The 12,290-nt window shown below is 45.4% G+C and overlaps 2 protein-coding genes across 6 annotated transcripts in view; one reads left to right on the forward strand and one right to left on the reverse strand.

Moving 5' to 3' along the window:
* Positions 1 to 6,489, forward strand: part of SLK (STE20 like kinase) — a 53,748-nt gene extending 47,259 nt beyond the window's left edge. For both annotated transcript variants that reach the window (XM_082631683.1, XM_082631684.1), the window contains 4 exons: positions 97 to 285; positions 840 to 965; positions 2,236 to 2,349; positions 2,790 to 6,489. In XM_082631683.1, coding sequence (XP_082487809.1) covers positions 97 to 285; positions 840 to 965; positions 2,236 to 2,349; positions 2,790 to 2,936 — 576 coding nt within the window. In that variant the 3' untranslated portion in view covers positions 2,937 to 6,489. The remainder of the gene's footprint in view (positions 1 to 96; positions 286 to 839; positions 966 to 2,235; positions 2,350 to 2,789) is intronic.
* A 1,017-nt stretch (positions 6,490 to 7,506) lies between these two features.
* Positions 7,507 to 12,290, reverse strand: part of COL17A1 (collagen type XVII alpha 1 chain) — a gene marked incomplete at its 5' end in the record, with an annotated part of 44,146 nt that continues 39,362 nt past the window's right edge. For all 4 annotated transcript variants that reach the window (XM_082642165.1, XM_082642167.1, XM_082642164.1 and 1 more), the window contains 9 exons: positions 7,507 to 8,455; positions 8,816 to 8,896; positions 9,052 to 9,114; positions 9,357 to 9,494; positions 9,983 to 10,327; positions 10,611 to 10,757; positions 11,239 to 11,349; positions 11,450 to 11,539; positions 12,041 to 12,181. In XM_082642165.1, the coding sequence (XP_082498291.1) occupies positions 8,403 to 8,455; positions 8,816 to 8,896; positions 9,052 to 9,114; positions 9,357 to 9,494; positions 9,983 to 10,327; positions 10,611 to 10,757; positions 11,239 to 11,349; positions 11,450 to 11,539; positions 12,041 to 12,181 (1,169 nt within the window). In that variant the 3' untranslated portion in view covers positions 7,507 to 8,402. The remainder of the gene's footprint in view (positions 8,456 to 8,815; positions 8,897 to 9,051; positions 9,115 to 9,356; positions 9,495 to 9,982; positions 10,328 to 10,610; positions 10,758 to 11,238; positions 11,350 to 11,449; positions 11,540 to 12,040; positions 12,182 to 12,290) is intronic.

Consider the following 12,290-nt stretch of genomic DNA (forward strand, 5'->3'; position numbering starts at 1 on the left):
TTTGGGGAAGCAACAGCAAAATGACATGTTTGAGCATACATGTGGGTACTGAGTATTAAATTATATCTACATCACTGGACTCTGAAACTTTCTTAGGAAACAGAACAAATGCAGCGTTACAATCAACGACTTATTGAGGAGTTGAAAAACAGACAGACTCAAGAAAGAGCAAGACTGCCTAAGATTCAGCGCAGTGAAGCCAAGACTCGCATGGCCATGTTTAAGAAGAGTTTGAGAATTAACCCAACAGCAACACCAGATCAGGATCGTGACAAAATTAAACAAGTAAATAAGCAAATTACTCTCTTTAAGTTTAAAAATTTTGAATGGCCTTTAGAAGTACCACATAACTGTGCTGTAAACATTTGGAGCTACCTTGGGCTCACTGATGTTCACCATGGCTCTGTACACATATGGCATATACCAACTCAGTCTCCCTCAGGTGCTGGCCACGGAGAGCTGCTCTCTTCCACGCCCCACACCAGATCCAGGGCTAGGCTGGTCCTAAGACCAGCCCTGGGAATAAGATGACTTGACCAACTTTTCAGTCAAACGTGTGGCCTCACTATACTTCTACAGTCACAGATCCCACACGCAAATTAACTGAGGTGACTAAGCAGGTAGGAGGAACAAGGTTTTAATCAGAAGTCTCTCTCCACCTCCCTACACCCCACCAAAGCCATGACGTAGACTCCAGCTTTGAGTCCCAGCATATTATTACTTGCAGCTTTAGCTTATTGTACTTTAAGCTTTGTTACATTCCTTAATTACACCTTTGGAAGATGCAGAAATTACATTACTTGTTAACCGTATTTATCTTTTGTTTTTCTTATTTATAGTTTGCTTCTCAAGAAGAAAAGAGGCAGAAAAATGAGAGACTGGCTCAGCATCAAAAACATGAAAATCAAATGCGGGATCTTCAGTTGCAGTGTGAAGCCAATGTCCGAGAACTGCATCAGCTGCAGGTTAGCTGCAGAAGCATGAATGCAAAGCTGGTAGTAGATGCACAGTACAGGTGGCTGGTTTTGAGGAAATAATAGCTACTCAGAGTAAGCTGCACATTGCTTGTGAAGATGCTTGGATTTAAAGGTTTTCTTTCCTCTCTAGACCCAAAGGAAGATCAGTTTAGTACCGCAGGCACTTGTTTAGAACTTACACAGCCGTGATTAGTATAAACATGAAGCTAATTTATGATATAAGAAGTTGCATCTTTCAAAAGTACTGTTGAGAATTTTTAGTGTATTTTGCAAAGAAGATGAACGAAGTTTTAAAAATGATGTAGGAATTTTTGTTATTCTGAATTTAAAATTTCTTCTTTTTTTTTTTTTAACCCCACATTTGTTTATTTATTTATTTTTGGCTGTGGTGGGTCCTCATTTCTGTGCGAGGGCTCTCTCTAGTTGTGGCAAGCGGGGGCCACTCTCTTCATCGCGGTGCGCGGGCCTCTCACTGTCGCGGCCTCTCCTGTTGCGGAGCACAGGCTCCAGACGCACAGGCTCAGCAGTTGTGGCTCACGGGCCTAGTCGCTCCGCGGCACGTGGGATCCTCCCAGACCAGGGCTCGAACCCGTGTCCCCCGCACCAGCAGGCAGACTCTCAACCACTGCGCCACCAGGGAAGCCCTAAAATTTCTTTTTATTTAGGGAGAAATAGTTCATTTTCTTCAAGGTTTTTGAAAAAGGTGATAAATATATGAGAATTCTTTTCCTAAGGAATTTAAACATTACTTTAGAGAGGACTGTTTTTGAACCTTACCTGGGGTATGCAGCTCTCTAATATATATAAAATAATATAATATAATGTATTGTAATGTAATATAATTTCTAAAATGTTTACAGTTTCAGAGTAGTGTATACATTGTGGATATGCTACATATTTGCTTAATTTACTAGAGTGGAATAGTTTCTAACCCCATGTTCTGGTACGATTGGGTAAAATGCTTGCAAGTTGCCCTCTGAAGTGTCAGTTTTGTGAGTGAACCTTCTTTGAAGGAAAATCAGGATCAAACTAGTTCTTTCTCTTCAAGTTCTTTTCATATGGATAACAGATCTAGCCTCTAAACTTGCAAAAATGAAGTTATGACTCTTCATAGTTCTTGGCCTTTGGTTAGAGGAGAATTTCAACCTCAGTAATAGCTTTATGTTTAATGAATACTTTATTATTTTGGAAGATAATTGTATTTGTGAAAAATTGCTAACTTGATCTGAAATTTTTTAAATCCAAACTTTATTTTCAGAATGAAAAATGCCACCTCTTGGTTGAGCATGAGACTCAGAAACTAAAGGAGTTAGATGAGGAACACAGCCAAGAATTAAAGGAATGGAGAGAGAAATTGAGACCTAGGAAAAAGGTAATTTTAAAAGCTTTAATTAAAATATGCTTGCATTCATCCATCCCTCCATCCTCCCAGCTCTTGGCTCTTGACCTGTATCAATAGTTAATAATAGGTGCCATCTGTTGAGTACCTAGTGTGTGTTAAGTACATTATTATCACATTTAATCCTCTCATAGCAGCCCAGTAGAAGTAGATGGTATTATCGCTGTTTCATAGCAGAAGAGTGAAATGATTCTGTAATATAGAGAAGTTAAGTAATTGCCCCCAAGTTATCCATTCATGTGGCTGAGCCAGGACTTGAACCCACGGCTGTACAGCCTATGGCCCTAGCTGTTGAGCAGTCTCTTCTTCCTTAGGATAACAAAGTCTTTGGGGCAAATAATTTTATCTGGGCTGTCAGAGTAAATTCTGTTTTTAATACCAGTGCATAATTTCTTTTTCCCTTCCTTTTTAAGACACTGGAAGAGGAGTTTGCTAGGAAACTACAGGAACAGGAAGTGTTCTTTAAAATGACCGGGGAGTCTGAATGCCTTAACCCATCAACACAGAGCCGGATTTCCAAATTCTATCCTATTCCTAGCTTGCATTCCACTGGATCGTAACAATGGGAAGCATTCTGTGGTTGGGTTTGTCTTAAGTATGTCATTCTGTTCTCTTCATCTTCTGCCATAGTCTATATCAGAGAGCTCACGAAGACAATCACCTGCCTCACCTTCTAGATGTTTTTTTGTTTGTTTTATTTGTTTAGCAAAGATAAAGGGAAAGGCACTAAGACAGATGCTGGGCCATGCTGGCAAAGTAGCATCTTGCAGTAATTCCCTAAGGTGATTTTTGTATATAATCTTAAAAATTGTGTTGTTTAGATACTGTTACCTGAAAAACTGGTAGAGATATAATGTTTAAAGTTATTTAAAAAAACCCTGTTATGTCACTTAAGTATTACTAAATATCTTTTTTCCTGACTTAACTTCTTCTCAATCATGCCTAAAATCTATAGTTGAAACTGCTGTAGAGAGTTGGAATAATTTTTTGGTGAATCAGCTCTCATGAAAAAACTATGAGTTGCTCAAAATATGATATTGATTCAGTAAATAAATCTATTATCTTTAAATGTTAGCATCAAACTCGTTTAAAAGAGAAAAATTATTTCAATAATTTGTCTAAAATACTTACCTGTTTAGACATGAGCTAATAATTAAGGGTGCTAGTTTTATTAAAATAGTGCCTAAAACACTAAATTTCAGTTGAGTCTAAAATTGCATTTCCTTTTTTGATTCAACAGGGACAAAACGCCCTTAGCATTAAGCATTATTGTTTTTTAAATCTTGCTCCTATTACCAATTGATAGAAATTTTCATCCTAAAGTATATGTTGTACAAAGTTGGAAAGATGAAAAAAATAAATGGTAGCTTTTAGATGTCCAAATTGGAAATGTAAAACTCACCAAATTAAAAAAAATACAGATATAGCTATCTCAGCTTATTTCCTAAAATAATACATGAGCTGGTTAAATGACTTCTCCCATCTTAGCAAATTCTGTTTAAAACTGTTGGAGGCTGGCAGGCTCTGAGTTATATTTATGAATATATTTTTATGAAATTAATCTTAAAAGAGGCATTTGTTCAGAATAGTTTTTAAGAAAGAATTTAAAATATTTAGGCAAATATCAGAAATGACTTTTCGTTGTTTTGAGATCGAGTCATTTATATTTTGGTTTTGTTTTGTTCCATGTTTAAATTATTTACTTTGATTTGAGTGGGAAAAGCCTGAAACCTTTATCATGAGGTTGCTGATACGTGTAATTATTAATGAAATGTTCACTCTAGTCCCTTTTGAGGGTTAGAAGTTCAAGCACGTGTCAGGTCGAAACAGTATTATAAACCATATTTCGGGGTGTGGGACAGTACATTTGTAGACGAAGCTTGCTGCCTGCCATGTGCGCCTGTTCTGTCATGAGTGCCAGGTACCAAATTGTAGAAATTTCAGTTTTTAGTTATATTACATTTGAGGCTCGTGAAAAATGCAAATGAAACTTTGTGGGAACACTGATTCATGTTAAGAAAATGTAAATATCTGTAGCACTTTCTTGCAGTTAATCTGAAAACTTTGAATGCTGAACCTTATTTTATTTTGTCAGTGGTTTAGATGATTTAAAAATGCATGTGATTTTAATTTTGTAATTGTTTTGACAAGCATAATTTACTTGGACAACTTTGTAGGTAGCCTTAACTTCTGGCCAAGTTTGTTTTTTATATAAATATATATACATTTATATATATTATGTATGGTTGTAAATTCATACACTTATCACATGAATGTGTTACTGTATACAAAACTCTTAATGCTTTATTCTCAAATGCTGGGTTGAAAAATGTTTTGAAAGCCTTTTAAAATATATATCTTTATAAAGTAATGTTCAGGATGATGATGGAAATTGTTTATATTGTTATGATAGAAATGACAGTATGTTACCCAGTGTATTTAATGATTTATTTGAAGAGGGAGAGAGGAAGAAGGTTCTCATACCACTTTCTCCTTTGAAATTTTCAGTTTATTGGCTTTTTAAAAATTAATACATCAGGCAGTGGACAGTTTTTCAGTATCGTTTAAAGGCTATCCTGTGTGCTGAATAGTTTATGGCACATAATTAATTTGGTCTGAATATTTGGTTCTTTTTCTTCCTTTCAAGTTGACATTCAGAGTATTGAATAAAGAGGCTCAGAGTAGAACGATTGACATGCTGGTAAGTTTGTTAGCACCTCTCGCATCTCCCGTAAAACTGCCCTTTGGATTCCTTGTTCACGCTCGAGTTCTCTTGCAAAAGTGACCAGACCATAGGCATGTAGCAGCAGGACTACAGAATGATATGTATGTAGAGGTAAAACCTTCATTTTAATACTTAAAGTTACTTAAATCTGTTCAAAAGGTATTTTGTTGTATAGACCATGCTGTTTGTACCCATCCCTGCCCACTTCTTGCTAGACCCTGTATTCACGTACAGAAGAGTGATCCTTCTCTCTTGCATGAAGTGTAGGTGGGGGCTTGGGGAGGGACACAGACATCTTTGAAATCAAAGAGTACAGTCAAATGCATTCCTGAGTTGGTGGTTTTGTTGCTGTGGCAGAATGTACTATGAAATGCGTAGAAGAAATTCTCCACGTGTTGCCCCCTAATTACCCAGCCTCCCCTCCTCTCCCTGCGTGCTGTGGACACACCAGGCCACCACGCTTCTGCAGGTCTAGCTCATGGAGCTCGTTGCACCAGGTTGCCTTTCCTAGTCCTGTCAACCCATGGTTGGGTGTGAATTGCTGAATTAGCCGCTATACTATATGGACTCACAGTTAAGCTTTTTCTTACTGTTTTCTATGGGGAAGCTATAGGGTGGGTAAGGAGGAAATTTGGAGTGCTTATACCTTGCTGAAAATGTTGAAACTTTCCTGTGACAGGATACAGCAAATTGTAATTAAATATAAACCAGAACCAGACCTACCTCTAAGTAGTGTTTCCTCAAGCACAAAGCTCTCAGGCACATGAGACCCACTGTAATGGAGGGTCTCTGATTTCTTGAGCATCAGTGAGTTTCAGAAGCGATTGTCTTTTGTAGTCTCCTAGTTCCCTTGTAACTACACACTTTTCCCCCCATTCCACACTGTGCTTAAATGACAAAGACTCTTCTGAGAAGCCAAATTCTGTCAAATGATTAGCTAGAGATATTGTTGATTACAGGGAAATGTAGAGCTGTGAGGTGGAGGCGGCGAGCTCTGTAGTTCCAGTTCGAATAGGCTTCTGGTTGAATAAATGAGTTCTTTCCTGGGAAATGATCTTTTGTAGGAAATGGGATATTTTAAATGCTTCTCTTAAGTTGACGGCACAACAATTAATGCCACCTACTGTTGCTATCCTGTGGCTGACGTGGTTTTGATACAGCTTTAAAACTTCTGTTGCTAAGCTCGGGGTTGAATGTGATACCAGTTTTAAATGTTGGCTGTAGCTTTTTGTAATCCTTCTCTGATTTGCAGTGTAATAACTAACTTCACAAGCTAAATTTTCAGAAAGAATTTTGTTTCAGAAAATGCCTCTTTTGTCTATTTGGGAGCAACATGTCTTTTCAATCATGGGGTTGGCAAATGAAAAATAAAGTTATTTCTTACTCTACTTTGGGAAGCAGTCTTTTATTGAGACTATTTGAAACTAGATTGTCCTGCGTGAGAACATTTTGTAGCATTTTTTAAAATCCTAATTATATTTTAAAACTCACAGTCCTCCAGATCTTCTGACCCTTCAGACTCACTACTATTCCAGACCATCTGTACTCATCACACACAAGAGGGTCCTTTTTACTGGTAACTTGGGTGTGTCTTTCATTGCCCAAACCCCGCCTTTGCGTGGTGCTTAAAATATTTCCATCCGCATATGTATATATACCTTTTTTATGTCCTTTTTTCCCCTTGGAATGGATTATTTTTCTCACCAAACATTTCACAAACTGTGACGTCACTTCTGCTAAAAACAACCTCTTTTCAATCATTCATACATTCATGCAAGATTCAGTAGACATACTAGGCTGACCATTTGGCACGTGGTCAGCTTGGATGGAGGGAGGCACAGCATGTCATTTTCTAATCCAGGAGCATTGCATACTGTGGAGCTCATGCTTGACTTTTTTTTTTAATGAAACAAAAGAGGCTAAGATCCACCACCATCCAGCTGAGGACATATCTCATATCTGGGTTCTGTCCAGAGAAGCTAACAAGTTTGGGCTTTTACCCTATTTCTCTTGGGCATAGGATTCTATGAAGACTTTTGGATAGCTTGGATAGGCAAATCTCATAACTAGGACAAAACTCAGAAGTCTGGTTAATCAAGATAAGAATCATTAAAGGGGATATAATACTTGAGCTTTTAAAGCTACTATTACAAAAACAAATTGAGTCAGCCTTTAGGTAAAACTAAAATATGAAAAAGGCATGATGGTTGCATTCATTCATTATACATAGTAAGTTTTCATTAGACACTAAAATGTCAAACTTAATTAACCGAAAATATTTTCTTTCCCTCTTTCTTTTCCTCCTTTCTTCCTTCCTTCTTCCCTCCTCCCCTCCCTTCTTTTTTTTTTTTTTTTTTGGTTAGATGGATCACATTAAACATATTAAAAAAGAAAAAACCCTTTAATTGGAAATTTTGCAATTGAAATGACTCATCTAATAGACCACATGAACGTAGACATTGCAAAGTGCAATAAAACCAACTGCGCCCAGTCCCCCATGCGTTTCCTAAGTGCAGAGCAGGGGTGCCGGCTTCCGGTGTCGGGCAGTCTGCTCTCCCCCGCACCGCCTTCTTTCCTCCTTGACCCCGGCCTTTCTCTTCCTATCGGCTGCAACCTAGTTCAGTGTTAACATACTATCAACTCTAGTGTGGACCTATGGAGACAGATCATAGCTGCAATCAAACAAACTTCCTAAGTGGGAATGTGATACATAGTGAGAAATAACTAGTAGAAACCCTGTCACCACCTTCAGGGGAAGTGGATTTCTTAAGTTTTTCAGCTGAGAGAGTTTTTTTCTATGACTAGAGAATGCAGAGTGAAGAGAGGAGAAAGGAGCTGAGAGCAGAGCCTTGCAGCGTTGACCAGAACAGTCCCATTGAGTGGCTCCCAGGAAGGCACCCCCATCCCATCTTCCATTTTCTGGGCTCATTTTTAAGGTGAAGCTCAAGGGCTCCTGTAACAACTTTTATGTACCTGGTTTTCCTAGGCTGGGGCTTGAACTCAGTGTTAAAGAAGCCGAGGAGCTCAGGCCTGGACAGCAGGGAGGCCAGCTTCATCCTACCACACTGCATGCGGCCACTGTTGAGTCTACCCCGTGAAGCTGTTTCAGACTGTGTACCTTGGACTGAATTCTACGTACATATATTTTGCTCCAGACTAAGATAAGGTTCTAGTTGACTATTTGCTGTGCTGCCTCAGTAGGACAGTGAGATTCCAGCTTGTACCCTCTGGAGAGGTCTTGACATAAGCGCCATAAGCCACTGCAACAACTGGTCCAGGCGGCTGTTCTGCCAAGGGTCGCTCATGGCTTGACAGCGATGCTTCTCCTTCTCCGGCCAGCATAGACTTGGTCACCTAGAAGTTGGAAGATGAATGGGAAGTTAGAAAATGTCCTGTGGTCTGTGGGGACTTCCGCTTGGGTAATTACAGTAACTGTGACTACTACAAAACCAGCTTGAAAGATGAACTCTTGTAAGACTATCAATTGATTTAAATTGATTTTACCCTATTTCATTACCAGCTTGGTTCTCCTTTTCCTCCCTGCATTGACACTCTTCTTCCTTTCTCCCTGGCTGTTCATTTGATAGTTACACAAAGTATGCTGTTGCCAGTATCTGCCTTTCATAACTGGCATTTGCCTAAAATTTTCAGGCTTGCTCTGGAACATGTGGCCTGCTTCCCAGCACTCCAGAAACTGTGGCAAGTGAGGCTTACCTTTGTCTCCTTTTTCTCCCTTGTGTCCTCGAGGGCCGGGTGGCCCAGGCTGACCTGGTGGCCCAGCAGGGCCTCTCTCACCTAGGAGGACAGAAGGGGGCACGGCTAAGCGAGGCACAGTGCAGGGCCTGAAGGAGCCGCACACGTTCCCAGCACAGCGCTGGCAGAGGAGCTGCTTCCCACAAGAGGCAGTCATTAACACGGGATCCTGGTGGCTGTTTCCTGCCACCACTTACCTTTGGGGCCAGGGGTGCCCATCTCGCCCTTCTGCCCAGGGGGTCCTGGGATGGCTCCATAGGCTGCAAGGGGGAAAAACTGGCCTTAGACGAGAGCTCATCCTGGAGCTTGGGAAGTAAAGTGATTTGTTCAGACTAACACAGGCAGGTAGTGGTAGAGTTTGGACTTGTAAGAAGAAAACGGTTTAGAATTTATCCGATTTTCAGCATCTCAAGCGTTAACAAGGTTTTTGGGAGACTAGTTTCTGTGGAGCAGACTACACGGCAAGTGGGGTGTTGGGGAGGTAATCGGGGGACGCCCTTACTTCTGAAAAAGTCCATGAGGTCCTCGGTCACGTTGCTGTAGGCGGAGAAGACCTTGCTGATGCCAGGGGGCCCCTGGGGCCCAGGCCTGCCTGGTGGGCCCCGCACAGTGTAGGCCATCCCTTGGAGCAGGCCCTGACCTGTAAAAACCAGAGTGGGTGGGCACAGGCAGCAGGGGTCGCCCGGCACCCTCCTCACGGTGGGAGCGCGGTGCCCTCTGTCTGGCGCCCATCCCAGCCAAACTCTCCTGTGCGGCAGCGAGGGAAGAGCCTCCTTAGTCTCCCCTGTTGACAGGCATGTCTCGCCTCCGTGGGCTTGTTTCACAGGCCTTTTACTGCATAAGCTGTGCTGGTGAGCCGCCCGGGAAAGGGCTTCTTAGTCAACAACCTTCCCTCAGCCCCACCAGAAAACCTTCATAGTCATATAGACTCTACTGGGAAAACAAAGGACAAAGACCCCAGCATCTCTGTTCCCTGCAGCATAGGTTCCAGTCCCGACTGGGCCCCTTGAACTAAGCTTGTCTTCAGTCCCTGCCCGTCTGATTTCAGAACTGCTGTCCTCCTGGATGTGGAGATGCTCACGTGATCCTGTAACCCCGCAGCGCTGAAGCCTGTGTGTCCCCACTTACGCTGCAAGCTTTCAGACACCCGAACGGCCAGCTCGTTGTAATCCAGACCTCCAGCAAAGCTGGCCCCGAAACCGCCGTCACCGCCATACGTGCCGCCTTCTGCCGCTGCCCCATAGCCTCGGCCCAGGCCCGTGTCCAGGCCAAAGGCTCCCCCTTCGCCCAGGGAGCCTCCGCTGGCTCCTCCTATGCCCGTGGAGGAGCTATAGGAAGAGGCCCGACTGAGAGAAGAGGAGCTGCCGCCCCGGCTGTAGGAACTGTCCGTGGACACCAGGCGGCTGTCCCCGGGGGGACCCTGGGGCCCGGGAGGACCCGGCGGGCCGACGATGAAGCTGCGCACGTCAGGACCTGTGGGGAAGAAGCGGCGTTAGTGGGAGCCAGGTCTGGGGGAGAGAAAGAAGTGGGACTTGGGGGTGTCTCTCCCAGGGCCTCAGCACCCCTGAGCAGGATGTGAACTCGCACTGAGCGGGAGCATGTGGGCTGGGAGGAATCCAGGCTTCCTCGGCCGACCAGGGCGGCTTATGTGTTTGGCCTCCAGTTCCCTTCAAGCCCCGGCTGGCTGCCCCTCTCACAGGGAGAAGCGTGGTCTGGGAGGGGATGGAGGAGGGAGAGTGACATCAGGGACACCCACTTGTGAGGTAGCTGATCAGCTCACTCCGGAAGTTGTCGCTGTTTTCAGCTGCGTATGTCACCAGAGCTCCTGAGACACCCGGGGGCCCTCGAGGGCCTGGGGGGCCAGGGGGACCAGGAGGGCCTGGGATGGATGACAAGCCAGCAGCTGAACAGGGAGCAAGAGAAAGAGAAAGATCAGGGATCCCCTGCCAGGACCGCGGAATTCCCAGCCTGGGCCCGTCTGGAAGGAGGCGGTGAGGGAGGCCTCCACACGCGTGTCCCGTCCTCCCTGGAGTGACGGCTCCCCGCTGCCCTCCACCCCCAGTCCCGGCCTCACTCAACCCAAATCATACCCCTTCCCCTCAGCCCTTCTGCTGCTGGGAGTTGGGGCTCCTGGCTAGGCACCTGGTCACCCACTGGCCCGAGTTCTCTCGTGACTTGGATGCATGGTGTCCCCCCACTTCTCCCCCTGCCAGGGCTGAAAGCACCTCAACGTCAAGTGTGTCCCCCTCCAGGGCCCCAGAGCCCGGCCCTGTACCCGCTCTAGGAGAACTGGTGCCTGGGCTGAGCCCTCCATGGCTGCCCTGGCTCAGACCCGCGGGAGCCCTGGAGGTCAGGCTGCAGCCCTCGCCTGCCTCACTCCTTACTCTGCAGGTAGGATGAGAGGTCCTCTATGCTGATGCTGGACCACGCGCTGCCTGGGAGCCCTGGTGGCCCAGGGGGACCTGGGAGCCCAACAATGCCTCTGAATTCAGACCCTGAGACAACAAGGAAGAGCAAGGATCGGTCAAAGCCTGGGCCAAGGAGCTCTGCCCTCCACCCCAAAGCACTCGATCAGATGGCCCTGCTCGGCCCTACCTTGGAGCAAGGACAGGAGCTCCTCGTAGGATGTTCCCGGCAAGCCTGGGGGCCCTGGGGGGCCAGGAAGCCCAATGCTGACTCCGGAGCCTGAGGAACAAATCCCAAGTTGCGATGGATGCAGATCAGACAGGGAAGGGCAGATGGAAACACCGTGTCAGAGAGGAAGCCAGACAGAAGCAACCTGAACAGAAGTGGAGGCTGGGATAGGGGCAAGAGGGACAGCGGGAAGAGACCGGCAGAGAGTAACGCGGATGCAAGACCCTGGGTAATGGCACCACGGAGGAGAGGCCCCAGGGCTGGGGAAGAGTGCAGGTCAGAAGTGCCCACAGCCCTCCTCCTGCTGGGTGTGTGGGAGTGTGCATGTGTGTATAGAGAAGTGTGCACGTGAGTCGTGTGCAGGACGGTGCTCGGGACACTCATTCTGGCTTCCCTCGCCAAGCTCTGTGACCTGCTCTGGAGCCACAGGTTTGAACAGCTCTGAAGTGCCCCCCCCCTCTGGGTTGGGTGCAGCCTGGCAGGAGAGAGCCAGGGGGCCATTTCCGGATGTCCCGCCCTGCTGCCCGCCCTGCCACGGAGGCGGACACTCACTGGACATGTAGCTGAGGACGCGGCTGCTCAGCTCTGCGTAGTCCAAAGACTGGAGGGACCAACCTCCACTGGCTCCTGGTGGCCCTGGGGGACCCCGAGGGCCCATCAGGTACTGCTGTAGATACTGACGCACGTCATCCCCTGAAAGGACAGGAGGCACCAGTATGGACCACACATCCAGCCTAACCTCCCCGCAGACTGGCCTGGGTGACGTGTGAGCTGGGGGTTCTCAGACCCCCAGGGGGACATC

The sequence above is a fragment of the Mesoplodon mirus genome (assembly GCF_964341445.2).
Source record: "Mesoplodon mirus genome assembly, chromosome: 2".
Taxonomy (NCBI): Eukaryota; Metazoa; Chordata; class Mammalia; order Artiodactyla; family Ziphiidae; genus Mesoplodon; species Mesoplodon mirus.